The 24896-nt window shown below is 46.2% G+C and overlaps 1 protein-coding gene across 1 annotated transcript in view; it reads left to right on the top strand.

Moving 5' to 3' along the window:
• palm2akap2 (PALM2 and AKAP2 fusion) overlaps positions 1-24896 on the top strand; it is a 216272-nt gene that overhangs the window by 176430 nt on the left and 14946 nt on the right. The window contains exons 6-7 of the mRNA XM_080188456.1: positions 15143-15257; positions 21198-21219. Coding sequence (XP_080044582.1) covers positions 15143-15257; positions 21198-21219 — 137 coding nt within the window. The remainder of the gene's footprint in view (positions 1-15142; positions 15258-21197; positions 21220-24896) is intronic.

Raw genomic sequence — 24896 nt, 5'->3', positions numbered from 1 at the left:
GTCAGTCATATTGTGTGTGAGCATTGCTTTTGGGGGGGTGATTGGTGTGGTGTGGTGGGGGGGTGTAGGTAAGAGATGGGTTAATTCAAGAAGCAGTGGTTCCTCCATCACCAGAACGGCAAAGCAAAAAATGATGTTCAGTTCATTTTCAGTGCAGCGCCAGTGAGTGAGTCGGCACTGTACGGTGGGCAAGGAAAGTAATTGTTTCAGTTTAATATGTGAAGGATAATGGATGCCTGTGAGCAATCCGTTTGGCATGTTCAATGGAAGGTCGGTACGAGGGAAGTTAAACACTAGTTGTGTGGGAATGTCGTACGAACCCTCGAATTGATCTAGCCCAGAAATGATTCCCGGGTGCCCTTCGCTGCTTGTGGAATGGATGGTTTTATTTGATCAGGGCCGATATTTCTTTTCTGGTTCTGATTTTCTAAGCTGCGAGTCTGGGCTTCACACCAACTGCCAGCACGCTCCCACGCCCTTGGCAAACAATAACGCTACAGTGCCCTACCAGTGATAGAGACTTCATTTTCACAAATTCATCAGGAACAATCTTCAAGTCCCCATTGGGAACGTGATCACTGAGCAAGCAATAAAGAAAATCTGAGTCTTTGATGACTGGAATTAGTCATTTTAAAATATTGCATTACATTTTGGGGAGGCAGTGACATTTGATTTGGTTTGATTTGATTTATTATTGTCACGTGTATTAGTATACAGTGAAAAGCATTGTTTCTTGCGTACTATACAGACAAAGCATACCGTACATGGAGAAGGAAAGGAGAGAGTGCAGAATGTAGTGTTACAATCATAGCTAGGGTGTAGAGAAAGATCAACTTAATGCAAGGGAAGTCCATTCTAAAATTTGATTTCAATTTTATTTGATCTGATTTGGTTTATTATTGTCACATGTGTTAGTATACAATGAAAAGCGTTGTTTCTTGTGCACTATACAGACAAAGCGTACCGTACATAGAGAAGGAAACGAGAGAGTGCAGAATGTAGTGTTATAGCGAGGGTGTAGAGAAAGATCAATTTAATGCAAGGGAAGTCCATTCTAAAGTCTGATTTTGATTTGATTTATTATTGTCACATGTATTGGGATACAGTAAAAAAGTATTGTTTCTTGTGCGCTGCACAGACAAAGCATACCGCTCATAGAGAAGGAAGCAAGAGGGCACAGAATGTAGTGTTACAGTCATTGCTATGTTGTAGAGAAAGATCAACTTAATACGAGGTAGATCTATTCTGCAGTATGATGGCAGCAGGGAAGAAGCTGGTTTTGAGTCAGTTGGTACATGTCCTCAGACCTTTTGTATCTTTTTCCCAATGGAAGAATGTGGAAGAGAGTATGTCCGGGGTGCAGGGGGTCCTTGGTTATATTGGTTGCTTTTCTGAGGAAATGGGATGTATAGACAGTGTCAATGGATGGGAGGCTGGTTTTTGTGATGGACTGGGCTTAATTCACAATCCTTTGTAGTTTTTTGCGGTCATGGACGGAACAGGAGCCATACCAAGCTGCGATACAACCAGAAAGAATGTTTTCTACGGTGCACCTGTAAAAGTTGGTGAGAGTTGTAGCAGACATGCCAAATTTTCTTAGTCCCCTGAGTTAGTAGAGGCATTGGTGAGCTTTCTTAGCTACAGTGTCCACAGAACCAGGACAGATTTTTGGTGAAAACCTAAAAAGAATCTTTCTCAAGAAATGGGGAAAATATAAGAATTTATTTACACCAATGCATGGAGGGACCAGAACAGCTTGTTAGTGATCTGAACATCTTAAAAACTTGAAGCTCTCGACCATCTCTACTTCATCCCCAATAATGTAGACAGGGGCATGCCTTCCACTACTGAAGTCGATGACAATCTCTTTTGTATTGTTGACATTGAGGGAGAGATTATTGTCGTCGCACCAGCTCACGAGTATTATCGCTGGTTTAGTAATCCAGAGACCCACGGTAATGCTCTGGGGACCCAGGTTCAAATCCCCACCCTGGTAATGGTGAAATTTGAATTCAATCAAAGTCGGGAATTAGAAATCTAATGATGACCATGAAGCCATTGTCATAAAAAACAACACTAATGTCCTTTAGGGAAGGATATCTGCCGTCCTTACCAGGTCTGGTATACATGTGACTCCAAATCCACAGCAAATGAGGTTAATCCTTACAATACCCTCAAGGATGGGCAAGAAATGCTGGACCAGCCAGCAACACCCACATCCCCAAAAAATAACCCTCACTCCATTAAAGAAAATAATATTTCTTTCCCATGTTTTAAAAACTTTTGCCCTCATCTTTAGTCTTATCCCACATTGATTTTCAGCCTCCTTCCACAAGAATTCCAGCTTGAACAAGGGACCTTGGAGCTGCCCAACCACTTGAACTGTACCTTCCCAGTCCTCTTCAAGCAGGAAGATCCCCTCGCTGCACTCTTGTGGTCGCTGGGTTAGGAGACAGAGGACCAGGAGAATAGAGGGGGACTGGGAGAATCCCAGTGACGGGTCTGGTTGTAGAGTGGCTGTACAGTCAGCAGCAGGAGCAGTGGCTGCTGGTGGCACTGCACGCAGAAACCGTGCGGCCTTCCACTTCACCCCTGAGCCACCATTAAGTTGCAGCAGGCTGAGGAATAATAGCTGCCAATTGGCTCATTACCGATCCTGATAGACAACCCGATACCAGTCGAGAATCGGTGGCGGCACGGTGGCACAATGGTTAGCTCTGCCGCCTCACAGCGCCACGGACCCAGGTTCAATTCTTGACTTGGGTCACTGTCTGTGTGGAGTCTGCACATTCTCCCCATGTCCCTGTGGGTTTCCTCCGGGTGCTCCAGTTTCCTCCCACAGTCCGAAAGATGTGCGGGTGAGGTAGATTGGCCATGTTAAATTGCCCTTTCATGTAAGGGGGACCTGCTAGAGTAAATACATGGGATTATGAAGGTAGGGCTTGGGTGGCATTGTGGTTGGTGCAGATTTGATGGGCTGAATGGCCTCTGTCTGCACTGTAGGGATTCAATGATTCTACTATGATTCTATGCGTCAGTCCCTTCTGCCTTATTCAGGGATGGGGATAGAGTTCTTCCTGCGAAGAGACTGACTCTCCTGTGGTTAATTGGGCCCACCCACCATGGCTCCCTCTGTGATGGGCTACATTTAAACCAGCCCAGTTTACCAAGGGGAACAGCCAGCTCTGCCTCGGTGAAGAATGGGGTAACAATCAAAAGGTTTCTACGGAGACCAGGACAACACTTCCTCTCCACCACAGCCTTCTACAGCAACATGTCTAGCATGGGTTGAGGTACCAACTGACTCAAGAACAACTTTTTCCCTGTTGCCATCAGGCTTTTGAATGAACCAACCACATATTAAGTTAATCTTTCTCTACGCCCTTCATGTAACTGCAACACTATATTCTGCACCTTCTCCTTTCCCTCTCCCCTATGTACTCTATGAAAGGTATGTCTTCCTCAGAAGACTAAGGAAATTTGGCATGTCAACTACAACTCTCACCAACTTTTACAGATGCACCATAGAAAGCATTCTTTCTGGTTGTATCACAGCTTGGTATGGGCTCCTGCTCTGCCCAAGAACGCAAGAAACTACAGAAGTTCGTGAATGTAGCCCAGTACATCACGCAAACCAACCTCACATCTATTGACTCTGTCTACACTTCCCACTGCCTCGGAAAAGCAGCCAGCATAATCAAGGACCCCACACACCCAGGACATTCCCTCTTCCACGTGCCCTGGACATTCTCTCTTCCACTTTCTTCTGTCGGGAAAAAAAATACAAAAGCCTGAGGTCACGTACCCACTGACTCAAGAACAGCTTCTTCCCTGCTGCCATCAGACTTTTGAATGGACCTACCTCACACGATGTCGATCCTTCTCTACGCCCTAGTTATGACTGTAACACTACATTGTGCACTCTCTCCTTTCCTTCTCTATGAACGGCATGCTTTGTCAGTATAGCGCACAAAAAAGCAATACTTTTCACTGTATACTAATACACGTAGCAATAATAAATCAAATCAAATCAAAATCAAATCAGGCACAGGGAAGGGTTGTTGTTGTGGGGGGTGCGGGGGGAGGTTAAAATGGCTCTTTGCTATGATTTAATGAAAGCTGAACGCTGAGTCAATGCTCCGTTAAACTCTGCCCCCACATTCCGGGAAGGAATGAACAGATACATGAAAGGTTGGAATGGTCAACGTATCGCAAAGAATTGACACGCAAGTGGGTGATGGGGGTGGGGGTTGGAATTTGCAGGAAGTTCCAAAGTTGCTTACGTTTAAAGCTTCCTGTGACTCGGGGATTTTGGAATCCATGCGCGAAATGTTTGGGAAGATTCGGGAGTAAATCGTTTTGGGGAACAAGGCAGTGACTGAATAGTTGGGGAGGTCGGGGAGGGGGAGTGCAGCGGTGAGGCAGGGGGGAGGGGTTGGGGGGTTGGAGGGGGGGGTGGTCAGCGATTTCGTTAACGCTGCCTTTTGTTTGGTTAGCTGTTCTAAGAACAGGGCGGCTTGATGTTATCGTTCGTGTTAAACAGCCTGATTGAAAACACAAGCCTTCTCTTCTGTGGGAGCTGGCCCAGAAATGAGACTGAAACAATAGCAGGAAATTCTCGAGAGAGGTGGCGATGAAATCGGAACAGCCACAAGCTCGACAGTTTCCTGACTTGCCGACTGGAAGTGTTCGGAATTTCTTTCCAAAGCGCCAAAACTCATCAAATTAACCCATATCTTAAAGATGAAATGTAAAGAAAATTAGATTGTGGGGACCAGGGGTTATGGAGAAAAGGCAGGAGAATGGGGATGAGAAAGATACCAGCCATGGTTGAAGGGCGGAGGAGATTCGATGGGCCGAGTGGCCTAATTCCGCTCCTACGTCTTATGATCTTATGGAGGATGCTGGAATCTGAAACCAAAAGAGAAAATGCTGGAAGTCTGGCAGCATCTGCAAGGAGAGAGAAAAGTTTTTTTATTAGTCATAAATAAGGTTTACATTAACACTGCAATGAAGTTACTGTGAAATTCCCCTAGTCGCCACGGTCCAGCACCTGTTCGGGTCAATGCACCTAACCAGCACATCTTTCAAAATGCGGGAGGAAACCGGATCACCCGGAGGAAACCCACGCAGACACGGTGAGAATGTGCAAACTCCACACAGACAGCGACCCGAGCTGGGAATTGAACCTGGGTCTCTGGCGCTGTGAGGCAGCAGTGCTAACCACTGTGCTACCATGCCGCCCAAAAGGTTTCGAGTCCAGATGACGCTTTGTCAAAGCTGAAGCTCTTGAAGATGAAAGCTTTGTGAGGTTTCAGGTGTTACTGTTGTCAGTCACGCAATCATCCCCATTCAAATTTATCCTTAGCCTCCTCATGTGGCAGAGCGCCAGGGTTTGATTCTGGTCCCGGGTCACTGTCTGTCTGGGGTCTGCACATTCTCCCCATGTCTGTGTGGGTTTCCTCCGGATGCTCCCGTTTCTTCCCCCAGTCCAAAAACGTGCAGGTTCAGTGGATTGGCTCTTGGTGTCTCAAGGTGTACAGGTTAGGGGAATCAGCAGATAAATATGTGGGGTTATGGGGATAGGGCCTCGGTAAGATGCTCTGTCGGAGAATCAGTACAGACTCAATGGGCTGAATGACCTCCTCCTGCACTGTACAGATTCTACGATCCCCACAATCAAAGCCAGCAGCTGAAATCCTAATGATATACTAACTTCCCTTGCCTCTTTCTGCAGAGGATGGCACAATGGCACAGTGGTTAGCACTGCTGCCTCACTGCGCCAGGATTTCAGAGTTCAATTCCCGGCTTGGGTCATTGTCAGTGTGGAGTTTGCGCATTCCCCCCATGTCTGCATGGGTTTCCTACAGATGCTCCAGTTTCATAGAATAAATATAGAATAGAATAAAATCCCTACAGTACAGAAGGAGGCTATTCGGCCCATCGAGTCTGCACCAACAACAATCCCACCCAGGCCCTATCCCTCTAACCCCATATATTTACCCTGCTAATCCCCATTTAAAATAAAGTTAAAGTTTATTTATTAAGCAAGGCTAACATTAACACTATATGAAGTTTTGTTAAATATACTTCGGAGTACATTTCCTTTCGCAGTCCAAACGATGTGCTGGTTAGATGCACTAGCCATGCTAAATATGATCCTAGTTCAGGGGGAATGGCAGGGTAAATATATGGGGATAGGGTGGGATGGCTGTCGGTGCAGACTCGATGGGCCAAATGGCCTCCTTCTGTACTGTAGGGATTCTAGGGTAGGTACAGTTCTGGCTCATTCTCAGGTCAAGATCTAATGGTGATGGCCTCTCGATGATTTTCCTTCTGAGTATAGATTACATCAAGCAGTGCCAGTCATCCATTCACTCACCTGGTGCATCTGTCTGTGTGGAGTTTTCACATTCCCTGCGTGCCTGTGTGGGCTTCCTCCGGGTGCTCCGGTTTCCTCTCAAAGATGTGCGGGTTAGGTGGATTGGCCATGCCAAATTGCCCCTTAGTGTCAGGGGGACTAGCTAGGGTAAATGCCTGGTGTTGTGGGGATAGGATCTGGGTGGATTGTGGTCAGTGCAGACTCAATGGGCCGAATGGCCTTCTGCGCTGTAGGATTCTATGATTCATCGTGGCATAACATCTGTGGCCACAAATACATCTGTCTGTTGCCCTTATGATAGAATCCCCTATCACTATTGCTCTCTCTATTCCCCACCCCGCCTCACCCCTGCAGCCCCACACTCTACTGCAGTTCAAGGATTGACTCCAGTGCATTCCAATCAAATAGGCATTGTTGGAATTGGGGAATTATAGAATCCTACAGCGTAGAAGGAAGCCATTGACCCATTGCGGAGAAAGGGTCTGGGTGGGATTGTTGTCGGCCAGGCTTGATGGGCGAAATGGCCTCCTTCTGCACTGTAGAGTTTTTAGGTTTCTAAATATAGTCAAGCCACAAAACACTCTGGATCTTCATTATCTAGTGTAGGACTGCTGCCGTATCTGGATAAAACTTATTGCAATATTCTACAGAATTGGAATTGCAGAATGGTAGAATGGTTACAGTGCAGACAGAGGTCCTTTGGCCCATCGTGTCTGTGCTGGCTCTCTGTAGGAGCAACTCAGCCACTCTCATTCCACAGCATTTTCCCTCCTTGTGAATCTTCCTATCTTTAGATAATTATCTAATTCCTTTCTCAAAGCCCCAGTTGAATGTACCTCCACCGCACTCTTTGGGAGTGTACACTCGATCGTAACCACACGCTGCGTAAAAATGTTTTACCACATCTCGCCTCTGGTTCTTGCACCAATTGCTTTGAATGAGCGTCTTCTGGTTGTTGACAACAGTTTCTCTCTAACCACTCTGCCCAAACCATTCTCATATACACAGCACAGTGGTTAGCACGGCTGCCTCACAGCGCCAGGGACCCGGGTTCAATTCCAGCCTCGGGTCACTGTCTGTGTAGAGTTTGCACGTTCTCCTCGTGTCTGCTTGGGTTTCATCCAGGTGCTGCGGTTTCCTCCCATTGTCCAAAGATGTGCGGGTTAGGTTGATTGGCCATGCTAAACTAATTCTATGTCAGAGAGATTAGCAGGGTAAATACGTGGGGTTAGGACCTGGGTGGGATTGTGGTTGGTACAGACTCGATGGGCCGAATGGTTTCCTTCTGCACAGTAGGGATTCTATATCTGAGCAGACCATTACTGTTTCTGGGTGCATGTGTTCGAGCTAGAGGTTAGGAACTATTGGTTGGGTATTTAGTCACAGTCCATTCACCTGCTCAATTGGAGGATGCTTTAAATCTTGGTCACGGGGAGCGTTGGAATGTTTAAATCAGGAGGTAACAAGAGAATGAATAAAATAATTCAAGAAGAAGCATCTTTATCCAAGAAAAGGTCGAAATACAGAAATTGCTTCCTCATGAAGTCATTGAGATGAATGGCATAGATAGAAAACTGGAAAAATATGAGAAGGGGATAGAAGATTAAAAAGTTTATTTATCAGTGTCACAAGTCGGCTTATATTAACACTGCAATGAAGTTACTGCGAAAATCCCCTGGTAGCCACACTCCGGTGCCTGTTTGGGTACACTGAGGGAGAATTTAGCATGGCCAGTGCACCTAACCAGCACGTCTTTCAGGCTGTGGGAGGAAACCGGAGCACCCGGAGGAAACCCACACAGACATGGGGAGGACATGCAGACTCGGCACACACAATGACCCAAGCCAGGAGTCAAACCTGGATCCCTGATTCTGTGAGGGAGCAATGCTAACCACTGTGCCACCGTGCCACGATTATGCTGATCAGGTGAGATGATCAGGGCGGCACAGTGGATAACACTGCTGCCTCACAGTTCCAGGAACCCGGCTTCAATTTCCGGCTTGGCTCACTATCTGTGTGGAGTTTGCACGGTTTTCCTCGTGCCTGCTCCAGTTTGCTCCCACAGTCCAAAGATGTGCAGGTTGAGTGCATTGGTACATTCGAGAGAATAGCGGGGTCAATACATGGGATTATGAGGATAGGACCTGGGTGGGATTGTTGTTGGTGCAGACTTGTTGGACCGAATGGCTTTCTGCACTGTAGGGATTCTATGAAATGATATGTGAGGAAGTTCAAGTGGAGTGTTAACACCAACATAGACCAGTTGGGCTGAATAACCTGTTTCTGTGCTGTATATTTTTATGTGATTCTATAGTGAATATTGGGTGAGGACACAATTAAAGTCAGCTGCGCCCATCATCAAATAACCTTCTAAACTCAAATCAAATCCTAGAACCAGTCATTTACATTTGGAACCCTTAAGCAGAGGAGTTTGTGAACAAGAATCATCAGTTCCAAGCTCTCTCATAGTCAATGATGGGACGCAAAAGAGTTTAGACTTAAACTGATTTCAGTAAAGTGGCCAGTGAACTACAGGATGTGTCTCCCAAATAATCCCAATCTATATCCATCATGTGTCAAATGATTTGGTTCAAATCTGGGCATTTCTCATGCACCCAAGTTTAACAACAGTTTCTATAAGCAAGGATGTACCTCACATTAACTGTGACCTGTATCATTTGTACTGAATGGAAATGTAGTGGAATGTGGGTTTTGCTGATAAGGCCAGAATCTATTGCTCTTCTTCAATTGCCTTTGAGAAAGAGGTCGTGAATGACTTCATTCGGGCTATTGAGGTTGACCTATTGGAGTATGAACACCCTGACTAAGGATCCAATTGATGGACCATTCAGGGAGTCTTTGCCTTGTACTTAACCGGGAGTGTCAGTCCCTCTGGCACCCCCCTGAGGTAGACTGCTGACTGATAGCCATCTGTATCCTGCTGTTGGAATTGTAAATAAAGGGTGAAGGGATTCCTGCCTCTGTAGACTTGTTACAGTGGTGAATCACTGAAGTCCATGTGGTATAGGGAGGGACTTCCAGATTTTGCCCCAGCGACAATGAATAAACAACGATTTAGTTCCAAGTCAGGATGGTGAGTGATTTGGACAGGCAAGTGATGGTGTTCCCAAGTGCCTGCTTCCCTTGTTCTTCCAGGTGGTAGAGGTCATGAGTTTGGAATATTCTGCCTAAGGAGGCTTAGTGAGTTCCTTCCGTGCATCTTGTAGATTGTAAATTCGGCTGCCACTGTGCGTCAGCGATGGAGGGAATGAATGTTGAACATAAGAACGTAAGAACATAAGAAATTGGAGCAGGAGTAGGCCATCTAGCCCTTCGAGCCTGCCCCGCCATTCAATAAGACCATGGCTGATCTGAAGTGGATCAGTTCCACTTTCCCGCCTTCTCCCCATAAACCTTAATTCCCTTGTCTATCAGAAACCTATCTACCCGTGACTTAAATATATTCAACGAGGTAGCCTCCACCACTTCAATGGGCAGAGAATTCCAGAGATTCACTACCCTTTGAGTGAAGAAGTTCCTCCTCAACTCTGTTCTAAACTGCTCCCCACCACCACCACCCCCTTATTTTGAGGCTGTGCCCAGAGACAAGACACACGTCCCTTTGCTCTCCAGTAAACGATTTACAAGGTTTTCTTTCTAAGCGGAAAGTTGAAGGTTATAGATCAGGCAGGCTATTTCGTCCTGGGTGATGTCGAGCTCCTCGAGTGCTTCTGGAGCTGGGCTCCAACTGTGTTTGACTGACTCCAATATTACCTTCAATCCTTGTAAATCGTTTACTGGAGAGCAAAGGGATGTGTGTCTTGTCTCTGGGCAATCAGGAAGGTGGCCCAATGTTACACAGCTTTGTCCAGAGTAAATCACTGATCACATTTATTTACATTTAAAACGGTTCACAGAATCAAAACACAGAAACGCCTCTAAGTCAAGAGGATGAGGAGAGGCTGGATTAACTCGGTTTGTTCTCACTGGAACGACGGAGGTTGAAGGACGATCTGATAGAGGTTCACAAGATTATGAGTGCGTGGACAGAATGAATGGTCAGATACCCTTTCCTAAGGTAGAAAAGACGAGTACCCGGGGACATATGGTTAAGGTGCGTGGGGAAAAGTTTAGAGGAGATGTGCGAGGCAAGTTTTTTGCACAGAGGGTGGTAAATGTTTGGAACACACTGCCCGGGAGGTGGTGGTGATAGCAGCATTTAAGGGGCAAGTAGAAGGATATATGAATAGGATGGGAATGGAAGGATACTAACTCCCTCAGTGCACACAGTTTTAGTTTAGGCAGGCACAGCGATCGGCGCAGGTTTGGAGAACCAAAGAGCTTGTTCCGGCGCTGTACTGTTCTTTGTTCTTTGTCCTTTGATTGTGGGTCCCAGTCCAGGAAGGTGAGCACATAATCCAGACCCGCACTGCAAATCAGGGCTGCGGGAAATATCCTCTTTTGGACCAGCTGTTAATATGAGGCCATGACCGTAACTGTACCGTCCCACCCAGCACGGGAGTCGGAACGGGCATGGGGCAGACCGTGGGAACCTCGGGGACAAGCCAGGCCTGCCCCATGTCTCAGGAGGATATCAAAGATTCCATGGGACAAATATTTGAAGAAGAAGGGATGAGTTTGCTCTGGGGTCCTGGCCAACATCTGTCCCTCAAACCACATTACTTAGAAAAACAGGTAATTTTCCTACTGCTGTTTGCTTGGTGTGTGCAAACTGGTTTCTGCACTTTCTTCAGTGTTTATAATTCTAAAGTACTCATCTGGATATAAAGCACTTTGGGAGTATCATAAGGTCCTGAATGGCATTCGACAAATTCACTCTTATTTTTCTTATGTTAATGCCTTCACATGCCTTTGTCCTTCTCACAGTTTTCTTGGAACGTGTCCATTTTCAACACGCGCCACATAAATTCACACCGCAACTGTCATTCAATCTTTCACCAGGCATATCATTGAGAAGTTCCCCACTGTGCAATGGATCCTTCATCATATGATGACCATTGACCCTTACAACTGTTGGCACAGAGCCAATACCCGAGAGAGTTTGGTCCCTTGCTGGACCCATTCATTACCTCAAATAGACGAGGGGACAGCGCTGAAATGAGATTTAAAATGGCTATCTTTTATTGGATGGAACTTTAAAAAAATTATTAACACAGCAGAAGCAAAAAGAAAGCAAAAGCGAACATAGGAGTTTAGAAGGATGAGGGGGGATCTTATAGAGACGTATAAGATAATGAAGGGGATGGATAGGGTAGAGGTAGAGAGATTCTTCCCACTTAGAAAGGACAGCAGGACTAGAGGACACAGCCTCAAGATAAGGGGGGGGCAGTTTAGATCAGAGTTGAGGAGGAACTTCTTCACTCAAAGGGTGGTGAATCTCTGGAATTCTCTGCCCGTTGAAGTGGTGGAGGCTACCTCGCTAAATATATTTAAGTCACGGGTAGATAGGTTTTTGATAGACAAGGGAATTAAGGGTTATGGGGAGAAAGCGGGAAAGTGGAACTGATCCACTTCAGATCAGCCATGATCTTATTGAATGGCGGGGCAGGCTCGAAGGGCTAGATGGCCTACTCCTGCTCCTATTTCTTATGTTCTTATGAACTTGGAGATTGGCTCTTACAGCAGCCTCTGTACTGATCTCTGTACTGAACCCACTGAAAAACACACACTAAAATCCAAACTATATTTCAACCATTATCTCGTTATTGTAAATGTTTTCCGCAAGCTGCCTCCATTTTAAAAAAAACCTTGCAGCTGCTGTTACGAATATCTTGTTGCTTGCATTGTGTACCCTTCAGGAATGCAGCCAATTTTTAGCGAACCTTTACCCCTCTGATTCTGCATTAAATTTGATTTATTATTGTCACATGTATTGGGATACAGTGAAAAGTATTGTTTCTTGCACACTATACAGACAAAGCATACTGTTTATATTGAAGGAAGCAAGACAGTACAGAATGGAGCATTACAGTCATAGCTGGGGTGTAGAGAAAGATCAACTTAATGCAAGATAAGTCCATTCAAAAGTCTGACAGCAGCAGGGAAGAAGCTGTTCTTGAGTCGGTTGGTACGTAGCCTCAGACTTTTGTATCCTTTTCCCGAAGGAAGAAGATGGAAGAGAGAATGTCCAGGTTGGTGGGGTCTTTAATTATGCTGGCTGCTTTGCCAAGGCAGTGGGAAATGTAGACAGAGTCGACGGATGGGAGGCTGGTTTGCGTGCTAGATTGGGCCATATTCAGGACCTTTTGTAGTTCCTTGCAGTCTTGGGCAGAGCAGGACCCATACCATACATGTAGTCAAGTTAGCAGAGTTAGTTGCATAAGCAGAAATATTTTAAAATGAAGTCTTTGTGTCAACTTAAACAAACAGGGCTAAGCCTACATAGCATCTCTCATCCCTCTTCTTCCATTCTTGTCCTTTAGAGAGGGAAATCTGCCATCTTTACCCATTCTGGCCTGCATGTGACTCCAGACCCACAGCAACATGCCCTCTGAAATGTTCAGTTCAAGGACAATGAGGGACAGTCAGCAAATGTTGGCTTTACCATCAATGCCTACATACCATTAAATAATCTTTAAAAATCTCTCTGCCTTCCCTGAACATGTCACCTGGGCCCTTCCAACCATTAATCTGAATGGGTGGAAAACTGTAGGCAGTGAATATTGGATTTTCCAACTCCTTGCCCATTCTTCACAAAGCTTGGCCAATGGAAAGGGAAGAAGCCGTTCTTGAGTCAATTGGTACGTGACCTCAGACTTTTGTATCTTTTTCCCGATGGAAGAAAGTGGAAGAGAGAATGTCCGGGGTGCGTGGAGTCCTTAATTACGCTGGCCACTTTGCCGAGGCAATGGGAAGTGTGGATAGAGTCAATGGATGGGAGGTTGGTTTGCGTGATGGATCGGGCTACATTCAGGGCCTTTTGTAGCTCCTTGTGGTCTTGGGCAGAGCAGGAGCCATACCAAGCTGTGATACAACCAGAAAGAATGTTTTCTATGGTGTATCTGTAAAAGTTGGTGAGAGTCGTAGCTGACATCCAAATTTCCTTAGTCTTCTGAGAAAGTAAAGGCATTGGTGGTCTTTCTTAACTATAGTGTCAACATGGGGGGAACCAGGACAGGTTGCTGGTGACCTGAACACCTAAAAACTTGAAGCTCTTGACCCTCTCTATTTCATCCCTGTTGATGTAGACAGGGGCATGTTCTTCTTTATGCTTCCTGAAGCCGATGACAGATCTTCCCATCTATTCAATGACTGATTCAACACACGGCTACGACAGACGAGAATGGAAAATAGCTGAGCTGAAACTTAGGTGTAACTGGACACTGAAAGAGTTTCCAATATTTATCTTGCCAAAACTAATACTCATGAATACCTCAGAGAAAAACGGGTCGATTTGATACTAATTGGTGAAAGGCAGCTGGGGGGAGAAGTAAATTTTAAAACATCTGTCATGTGGGTTTCTGTTAACTGAAACAAGAAAGTGTAACTGTTGGCTTGTTCCCCGTTTACATGTGCTGATTAATTTTAACAGAAATTAGAAGATTGCAATAGAATAATTAGGCGTCACAGTTGTGAGCACTGCTGCCTCACAGCGCCAGGGACCCGGGTTCGATTCCCAGCCTCGAGTCACTGTCTGTGCAGAGTTTGCACATTCTCCCCATGTATGCATGGGTTTCATTCGGGTGCGCCGGTTTCCTCCCACACTCCAAGGGTGTGCAGGTTAGGTGGATTGGCAATGCCAAATTGTCCCTTAGTGTCAAGGGGACTAGCTAGGGTCAATGCATGGGGTTGTGGGGATAGGGCCCGGCTGGGATTCTGGTCGGTGCAGACTCGATGGGCTGAATGGCCTCCTCCTACACTATAGGGGTGGCACAGTGGTTAGCACTGCCGCTTCCCAGAACCAGGGGCCCAGATTTCATTCCCAGCTCGGATCTTTGTCTGTGTGGAGTTTGCACATTCTCCCCGTGTCTGCATGGGTTTCCTCCAGGTGCTCAGGTTTCCTCCCACAATCTGAAAGACATGCTGGTTAGGTGCATTGACACGAACAGGCACTATAGTGTGGCAACTAAGGGAATTTCACAGCAACTTCATTGCAGTGTTAATGTAAGCCTTACCTATGCTTAATAAATAAAATTTACTTTTTTTACTTCGGATGCTATGATTCTATGTTTTTTTAATTAATTTGTGGGATATGGGCATCACTGACTGGGCCAGCATTTATTGCCCATCCCTAGTTGCCCTTGTTCAGAGGGCAATTGAGAGTCAACAGGATTTGCTATGGCTCTGGAGGTACATGTAGGCCAGACCAGGTAAGGACGGCAGATTTCCTTCCCTAAAGGGCATTAGTGAATCAAATGGGTTTTTTCCGACAATCAACAATGGTTTCGTAGTCATCAGTAGATTCTTAATTCCAGATTTTTTTTTGTTGAATTTAAATTCCACCATCTGCCGTGGTGGGATTCGAAACCAGGTCCCCAGAACTTGATCTGCGTTTCTGGATTAATAATCTGGCGATAATACCACTAGGCCATGAAATGATTAGACGTAAACCACAGGTAAAAGGATGGAAGCATTCAGAGGGAGTTAGCCATGGGAAGGACAACAGGGTGAAACCAAGGGACATTGTGCTTACGGAGGAGCAGTGGCTTTACTCAGTCTTTACTCTGTGAAGGACTTCTGGGGCCAAGGACGGGCTGGAGAAATGTGCAAGCAGTCACACATTCCTTTGGTTCCTTTCAGACTCGAGACGGAAATAGAACAACTGGAGAGGGAAGAATCCCAAATCGCTGCCAAGGAGCAAATACTTCGGGAAAAACTGCGGGAAGCTGAGAGGTCTATCGAGGACTTGCAGAAGGTAAGGATCAAGGAAGCAGAGCATTATTTACTGGATAGTTTGGACATGTACTTGGCATTGGAAAATCTGCATTGGATCCAAAAGCCTTAAAAAAAGCACCATCGAGATAGAAAATAGGAAATCTGTTTATAAAAAACAGGATAACAAGACATTAGCTAAACACAGACAAACATTTCTGTTTCAGAGTCCTTGATTATCGCTTGTTAGTTACTTGCAAGAAAGTGATGGGGATTTCACAGTATTACCCTGATATCCAACCTCATCATTTTCTTCACTCCCAGTGGTAATATAGTTCCAGTCTCCGCAGCCCCGAGGCAGAGGCTGGGGGGGGACTAATAGAAAACGGAAGTTGTTACAGCATAACCTGTTAATCAAAGAACAAAGAACGTTTCAGCACAGGCACAGGCCCTGGGGCTCTCCAAGCCTGCACCAACTGTGCTGCCCGACTGAAATAAAATCCCCTACCCTTCTGGGGACCATATCCTCCTATTCCCATTCTATTCACGTACTTGTCAAGACGCGCCTTAAAAGTCAATTCATTATTTTACAAGGGGAAAGGGTCTTAATGTTTATCATGAATTTTCAATGATAGAATGGGAAACAGCACAACACGCTGGAAGGCCATTCATCCCATCTTCTTTTTTGAAAGAACTATCCCATCCCCAGTCCTTTGGGAAATTGCTACTGAATCTGATTCCAGCATCTTATCAGGCACTCTGGAGTACAAGAACTCACTCCTTTATCAATGCCAAAGCCAATGTGTGTTGGCCCAGCCAGTGATGCACACATCTCATGAATGAATAACATGTATGAAAGTATGAAACTAATTTATTTATTAGCGTCACAGGTCGGATTACATTATCACTGCAATGAAGTGAAAGTCCCCTCACCGCCACACTCTGGCACTTGTTCAGGGAAAACAGAAAGAAATCCCACAACACCAGTTTAAAGTCCAAACAGGTTTATTTGTAGCAAAATCTACAAGCTTTTGGGACAGCCTGTCCCTTCCTCCTTGGAAACTGGTGTTGTGGGATTTCTTTCTGTTTTACCCCAGTCCAACGCTGGCATCTCCACTTCATGACTTGTTCAGGTACACAGAGGGAGAATTTAGCATGGCCAGTGCACCTAACCAGCATGTGTTTCGGACTGTGGGAGGAAACCGGAGCACCCGGAGGAAACCCACGCAGGGAGGACATGCAGACTCCGCAAGCACAGTGACCCAAGCTGGGAATCAAACCCGGGTCCCTGGTGCTATGACGCAACAGTGCTGATACAAATCTTAATACTGTGTGCAGTTTTGGTCGCCGCACTTGCGCAAGGATATTTTGGCCTTGGAGGGAGTGCAGAGGAGGTTCACTAGGCTGATTCCAGAGATGAGGGGGTTAGACTATGAAGAGAGGCTGAAGAGACTGGGTCTGTACTCATTGGAGTTTAGAAGGATAAGGGGGGATCTTATAGAGACGTATAAGATAATGAAGGGGATGGATAGGGTAGAGTATCTCAGCGATCTCTCTTTATGAGTGCTCTCAGTACTTATCAAAACAGTGCCCTTTGCCTGTGTGTCTGAACAATATAATTAGCATACCATTAATACTTGGTATTTCATAGATATCATAGAATCCTTAGAGTACTGAAGGAGGTCATTCAGTCCATTGAGTCTACAACCCCACCCAGGCAACATATTTATCCTGCTATACCCTGACAGTAGGGTCAATTTAGCATGGCCAATCAACCTATCTTTGGAGTGTGGAAGGAAACCGGAGCACCCAGAGGAAATCCAAGCAAACAGAGGGAGAACGTGCTAAAGCTCCACACAGACAGGTATCCGAGGCCAGAATCGAACCTGGGTTCCTGGCACTGTGAGGCAGCTAACTGTAAAGATTCATCAAAAGTTTCTCCTTGCCTCACCTCTGGCTCTTTTGCTAATCACCTTAAAACCCAGGTCAAGTACCTGGAAGGCCCCTATGCTTACTGAAATACTACCACCATCACGGTTACCAATAATAATAAATTCCAATAACATTCCTTGGTGCCCACTCATTGCGTGGGCCGTGCCTCCCAATTTTCTTTCACCCAAGTGCTCCACATGACAGAAAGAAAAGCTATCGGCACGCTGCCTTTCTCCCCTGGGGCCAGCACTTGCATAAATAAATAGACAATTCCACCCACAGATTCCAAGATCTCACTAGCCAAACACCAAGGCTAGTATTTTCCAGCCCCTCCCCATCCATTCCACAGTAGGTTTTCCAGCAGTGGAGGCTCTTCGCCATTGACTATCAGCAGGATCTTCCAGTCCTGCCAGAGTCAATGACTAGTTGGGTTGTTCACCAATCGCACTGCCAGGGAGGTGGTGGAGGGCAAGAGGGTCACCCTCGGTGGGACCAAAGGATCCCACCAGCAGGAAGTCCCACCCCAAGTCGGAGGAAAGGGTGAACCCCAAAAATACAACCAGATCTGGTCAAGTCCATGTCAGATGTAGTTTTCCAGACAGAGAAAACACGATTGGCTACAGAACCTGGCCTCTAGAGAAGGCAGTGGCCTAGTGTCATTGTCACTGGACTACTAATCCAGAGACTTAGCATAATGCTCTGGGAACACAGGTTCGAATCTCACCATGGCTGATGGTGGAGTTTGAAATCAATAAAAATCTGGAATTAAAAGTGCAATGATGACCATGAAGCATGGGGGCAGGGGGTGGGTAGCTGACACAGCTCCTTAGGGACCTATTAGGCCAATTAAATACCTAGGCCAGAATACTCCGGTCTCACATGCCCTGCTATGAGAGCCAGCGAAAAGGGAGAGTTTGGCCCTCAGCCACATCTCCATTCACTGCAGCGGGACTGGAGAATCCCAGCTGTGGGCAAGGTCAGAGAATCCTGGCCCTAGTCAGTGTCTAAGTTTAAGTTTACTCATTATTGTCGCAAGTAGGCTTACATTAACACCGCAATTAAGTTACTGTGAAAATCCCCGAGTCGCCACATTCCAGCACCTATTCGGGTGCACCGAGGGAGAATTTAGCACGGCCAATCCACTTAACCAGTACGTCTTTCGAACTGTGGGAGGAAACTGGGGAAAAAAACCCGCACAGACACAGGGAGAACGTGCAGACTCCACACAGACCGGGAATCGAACCTGGGCCCCTGGTGCTGTGATGCAACAGCTCTTGCCACTGTGCCGCCTATGGTTCCCCGAGGCAACAGTGGGACCAGTTGAGGGCCTGGAGGCTGCCTCCAGGTGGCAGACTGGAGAGGGAGAGGGATTTGGGTGGACCAGCGCAGGGGTTACCCTTATGGAGAGAGGGGGAAGGTGGGGGAACCTACCTCACCCCAGTGACAATTCACGCATAACACATTTTTTAAAAATTCAAACTTTGAATAAATTGGAGAGAGGACATTTTCACTTTGACATGTCTCCTCCCTCACTTAAATTAAAGTGAAGTAACTGCAGATGCTGGAGATCTGCAATAAAAACAGAAAATGCTGGAAAACCTCCGCAGTTCTGGCAACGTCTGTAGAGAAAGAAACAGCTAATGTTTCAAGTCTAATATGATTCTTTTTCAGAGTTCTTGGTGGATTGGCGATCCCGCTATTGAGATGGCGACCTATTAATTATTAGCACAGCCTAGGATGGCACAGTGGTTAGCACCGCTGCCTCACAGAACCACGGGACCCAGGTTCAATTCTGGCCTCAGGCCTGTGTGGACTTTGCACATTGTCCCCGTGTCTGCATGGGTTTCCTCTGGGTGCTCCGGTTTCCTCCCACACTCCAAAGATGTTCAGGTTAGGTTGATTGACCATGCTAAATAGTATCGGGGGATTAGCAGGGTATACATGTAGGTTATGGGACACTTTTCACTGTGTCCTAATGCATGTGATAATAATAAATTAGAAAAACAAAAAAAAGGGAGTAAGGCCCAGTGTCATTGGGGTTGGTACAGAATCAATGGGTCGAATGGCCTCCTTCTGTACTGTAAGGATTCTGTGATTTGAACTGTATAATTGCACATGCTCCTACCTCTGGAACCTCTTACAACCCTCTGAGCTCCCCTAGTACTGACCTCTTGCGCATTCACAACTTTCGTTGCTCCACCATTGGTTGCTTTGCCTCCAATTGCTCTGTCCTAGGCTCTGGAATCTCCTCCCTGTATCTCCCTCTCTCCCCAGCCCCTCTCCTCCCAGTAGGTGCTCTGTAAAACCCCTCCTCTTTGACCAAGCTTTTAGTCAGCTGTCCTGATACCTCCTGTGGCGCAGTGTCAGATTGTGTTGGGTAGTGAGTCTGTGAAGTGCATAGATTTTGCTGTACCAGGCGTGCTACATAAATGCAGGATCTTGTTGTATTTCAGTCATAATTTGTGGAATCCCTACAGTGCAGAAGGAGGCCATTCAGCCCATCGAGTCTGCACCAACAACAATCTCACAGTAGCACAATGGTTAGCACTGCTGCTTCACAGCTCCAACTACCTGGGTTCGATTCCCAGCTAGCTGTGTCAAGTCTGCATGTTCTCCCCATATATGCGTGGGTTTCCTCCTAGTGCTCTGGTTTCCTCCCACAATCCAAAAATGTTCAGGTTAGGTGGATTTATCATGCTTAGTTGCCCCTTAGTATCTGGGGGACTAGCAGTGTGAAAATACATGGGGTTACAAGGATAGAGCCTGGGTAGGATTGTTGTCAGTGCAGACTCGAGGAGCCAAACGGCTTCCTTCTACACTGCATGTTCTCCCCGTGGGTGCATGGGTTTCCTCCGGGTTCTCCAGCTTCCTCCCACAGTCCAAAACATGTGCTGGCTAGGTGTGGGGAGGCGACAGCCTAATGGTATTATTGCTAGACTATCAACCCAGAAACTCACCTAATGTTCTGGGGATCCAGGTTCGAATCCCGCCACGTCAGATGGTGGAAATTGAATTCATTAAAAGATATCTGGAGTGAAGAATCTGCTGATGATCCTGAAACCATTGCGGATTGTCAGAAAAACCCATCTGGTTCACCAATGCCCCTTAGGGAAGGAAATCTGCCGTGCTTACCTGGTCTGGCCTATATGGGACTCCAGAGCCACAGCAATGTAGTTGACCCTTCAAGGGCAACTAGGGATGGGCAATAAATGTTGGCCAGCCGGCGATGCCCATGTCCCACAAATGAATGAAAAAAATTGGTCATACGAAATTCACCCAAACAGGAGGGTGGCAACTAAGGGACTTTCAAAGTAACTTCACTGCAGTGTTAATGTAAGCCTACTTTTGCCACTAATATATATATAATATATATATATTTTAAGGATAATATATTATTTATACTTTGTTATAAAGTATTTCCTTCCTGAGGTGTAGTCCCCAAGATTGACGACAGCACTTGGGGTTTGACCACAATTCTGTCCTTCCACCGTCCTTTGTGTGGCTGCCATTGTGTTTAAAGATCTTGTTAACAGCTATTGGCAGAGCATTGTTGTAGCAGAGAATGTCCCTGGAGCTCAAAGTGTGACCTTCTCGTCCTCACCAAGTGGGCCCCACCGCAGTGGAGCTTCCCCCCCTGTCCGCAGGAACGGAAACAACTGGATGACATTTCATTACAAGCTACACGCAGACCTGCGCTAAGTGCCAGTTGATGGATGAAGGCCACCGAGATTTCAGAGTTGATGCCTTCCCATTTATCATTTTATCTTTTTAAGAAGAAACGCTCAATCTTCACTCCCTTTTAAAGGCTGCAGAGTGCTTGTCGTTCAGAGTGGTAATGTGCAATCATGTGACTTGTACGTACCGATGCTCCACAGCTTGTGTCAGGAGTCCTGTCATTGTGCTTTATAATGTTTTCAATGCAAACCTAGAAACCCAATCTCACATTAACACGGATTTGAAGCTCATAGCCAAGGGAAGGTGCGTTAAGTCACTGCCTCCTCTTTCTGCATTGGTATGTTCAACACACTTACATTTTCTTTTCTCTTCGCAGGGTTTTTCCAATTCTGATGGAGGTAAGCACACATTTCTTACAGGGTTTAAGATAGACTGGTTAACAGGGCTGTACGCTTGTCTGAGGCACAGATGGAGAGTACCTTCACTGACTGAATGCTCTTGTACAACATCCCTCTTAAAGGGAAATGTGGGTGTCAACAGATCTGCTGATTAACCCTTCAAATTGTGCATTGGTGTTTCCAAAATCTTTAAAAGAAATGCAACTGGGATTTTTTTTATTTTTGGGATGTTTCGATAGTATTACATCGTCAGAGGCTGGTTCTGAATCTAGGGAGTTCTTTATTCCAGCGAGTTGCGGGTGCTCACTTGCCTTTTCCCATCCCACCCGCCCCCTGCAGCGGGTGAGGGGGAGGGCGATGGCCGTGCAAAGGGTCCATTGACCTCGGGCTGGATTTTCCAGTTTCAGGGAGAGCGTGGCCGTTAAAACCCCGCCCGCTGAGTCTTCGCGAGACGAAGGGCAGGATGTTCCCGTCGACAGGATTTTCCAGTCCTGCTGAAGTTGACCCCCCCCCCACCAGCTGCGGGCACCCCTGCGGCGAGACTGGCGAGCCATGCAAAACACCCATAGGCTCCAATAAGACTGGAAGATCCCACCGGCAGCCAATGGCAAGCAGCCTCTGCCTTGGGAGAACCCACCATGGAGTTGTGGGGAGGCGGGGGGGGGTGCAGTTGAGGAGGAGGTGCAGTGGGGGGAGCTGTGCCGGAAAGTTCCAGTCTTATAAGTTGACAGACATTATGGAAATGAAGAGGTGTGAGAATAAGGCAAGAATGTGAAGTTGAAATTGAAGGTCAGCCAGGGTCTTATTGAATGAGGAGCAGGCTTGAGGCCTACATCTGCCCCCATTTCTTATAGTGCATGAGAATGTCATTATTCCAGGGTTGATGGCAAGGCATTCAGTCACCTTTACACTTCCCCTATATCCCTGTCTACGGGCTATTGCTTCTTCCCTTCAAAAGTCTCATCGTAAACTCCCCTAACTAATCTTGTCAAGTTTATTCTCGACTCCTTGCAATCATGGTATATTCTAGGCCATTTTAGCTTTCAAACAGTGTTTCCTCGAGGGTCGCTTTCGAGTTACTGTGGGATGTGCATTGTACTGTAAACTGTTCTTTAAGTATAGATGTTAAAGTAAGAGACAACAAAAAGATCTTCCATGCTTGTGTTACCCTCCGCTCTACACACCACAGACCTGACACTCCAGCTCGGCCTCCCAGCTTCCACGAGTGTCAGTTCATCCAACCTCTGCTGCCTGTGTGCACCAAGCTCTTCTACCCATTGCCTGCAGCAATCAACCTCCATTGGATCCTGCTCAGGCAATGCCTCAATATTCAATTTTCATGCTTGTTTCCAAATCCCTGCGTCACCTTGTTCCTCCCCATCTCTTAATGCTCACCCAGCGCTGCAACCTTTCGAGAGCTCTGAAAGTCCTGGCATCTGGTGCATCCCCAATTCCACCATTGGTGGGTGTGCCTTCGGCCAATAAAATGCTGAATTTTCTATCTAGCTCTGTCCACCTCTCTGCCCCTCTCTATTCCTTTACTCTTAAAACCCACCTCTTTGACCGGACGTTGCTCCTAAAATCTCCTTATGTGGTTCAGTGTCCAATTTTGCTTGATGGTCACTGAGGTGAAGTGGGGTTTGACTACAGTAAGTTCACTGTATAAATGCATGTTGCTGTTAATTGCATCTTGCTGTGCATAAATATGGTGCTGTTCCAAAGAAGGCCCACCATCAACTTCTCAAGAACAACTACATATGCATGATAAACACTGGCCTTGCCAGAGATGCTCAAAGCCCATCAATGAATTTGTGAGAGGCTGTGGCATAGTTGTAATGTCACCAAACTAATCCAGAGAGACCCAGGCTAATTTTAAGATAGGTAAAAACCCATCTGCTTCACTAATGCCCTTTAGGGAGGGAAATCTGCCGTCCTTACCTAGTTTGGCCTACAGGTGACTCCACAACAACAAGGTTGACTCTTAAATGATTTGATTTGATTTTGATTTGATTTGATTAAACTTGTATTAGTATACAGTATTGTTTCTTGCACACTATGCAGACAAAGCATACCTTACATAGAGAAAGAAAGGCGAGAGCACAGAATGTAGTGTACAGAATGGGTGTAGAGAAAGATCAATTTACTGTGAGTTTGGTCCATTCAAGCGTCTGACAGCAGCAGGGAAGAAGCTGTTCTTGAGTTGGTCGGTACGTGACCTCAGACTTTTGTATCTTTTTCCCGATGGAAGAAGGTGGAAGAAGAATGCCCGGGGTGCGTGGGGCCCTTGATCATGCTGGCTGCTTTGCCGAGGCAGCGGGGAGTTTAGCCAGAGTCAATGGATGAGAGGTTGGTTTGAGTGATGGACTGGACTTTGTTCATGACCCTCTATAGTTTATTGTGGACTTGGTCAGAGCAGGAGCCATACCAATGGCAAAGGGAGCCACGCATTCCAAGGACGATTAGAGATGGACAAACAAATACATCACATTAAAGAATAAAGAAGATGGGCGGGATTATACAGCTTCATTCAGGCAAGACTGGAAATTTGCGCCTGAGGTTATTGGGGATTTCCACTGGTGGGCCCTTACCCGCACCGATTCTGTGTGGGGAAGGTGGTAGAGTTCCGGACCAAGTGTTTCAGCGTAACAAATGAAATCTGTAAGAAAAGAATAACTATAAAAATGACATGTACACATCACTGAGGCCATAGTTCTTTGGAGCACAGTGGTTTAAGCATATGGGAGCGCAGAGTTAGCGATACACGTAACTAATTATTGTTATGTGTATCGCTAACATTATTGTTAATGTTAACATTATTGTTTCTTTATATTCAAATATTCCAAAGGTCTAAAAAGGCAATCTCACCCAAAGAGCCCATTTAAAATGTTTGAGGAGTTTAAAAACCACAGTCACATCTATTACAGCCTAGTGCTGTTGATATTATACATTGGTGTTCAAAGGAGACATGTAGCACCTTTGCCCTTCAATATGTGGGTGATGTGACTCATCCTTTCTCTAACAGATTTGCAAGAATAGAGTATTTCCAATTAATTTGGAAATAACTAACAATTTATAAAGCAATGATAGTGAGCATAGAATACTCAGTGCCAGCACCTCCAAGCTTTTTGGTCTGTAATTAACAAAGGGGAATAGGTCTTGTGGCACAGCGGGTAGCTTCCCTGCCCCCGAGCCAGAAGCTCAGAGTTCAAATCTCATCCACGGATTTGATGGTCCGGGAAGGTGCATTCAGAGTGTAGTCAAAAAGGTTGAGCGTAAACCTGCAGAATCCTTCCAAACACACACCAATGCCCCTAAACCTCCCCACCTTTCCTCTCCTTCGAAAAGCTCTTTACGGTCTATCTCTTTGACCAAGCTTTTGCCACCATTTACAAAGAGCAACACAGCACGGGAAACAGGCCCTTCGGCCCAACGAGCCCGCGCCGCCGTCCCACTGTCTCAGTGACCTATTCATGATTTTAGTCTACGCCTAATGTGCGAGGATCAGGGAGGTCCAATTTAGGGGCAATTTAGTACCCAATCAATCAGCCTAAAAGCACATCTTTGGGATGTGGGAGGAAACCGGAGCACCCGGAGGAAACCCACGCAACCACGGGGAGAATGTGCAAACTCCCACAGACACAGGCCCAAATCCATGTGTCCGCACAGCAACAGAGATA

Source organism: Carcharhinus amblyrhynchos, chromosome 5 (assembly GCF_965287045.1).
Source record: "Carcharhinus amblyrhynchos chromosome 5, sCarAmb.v2.hapA, whole genome shotgun sequence".
In the NCBI taxonomy this organism is placed as follows: domain Eukaryota; kingdom Metazoa; phylum Chordata; class Chondrichthyes; order Carcharhiniformes; family Carcharhinidae; genus Carcharhinus; species Carcharhinus amblyrhynchos.
Note: the sequence above shows the minus strand (reverse complement) of the source record. Positions and strands in the feature narration are given on the sequence as shown.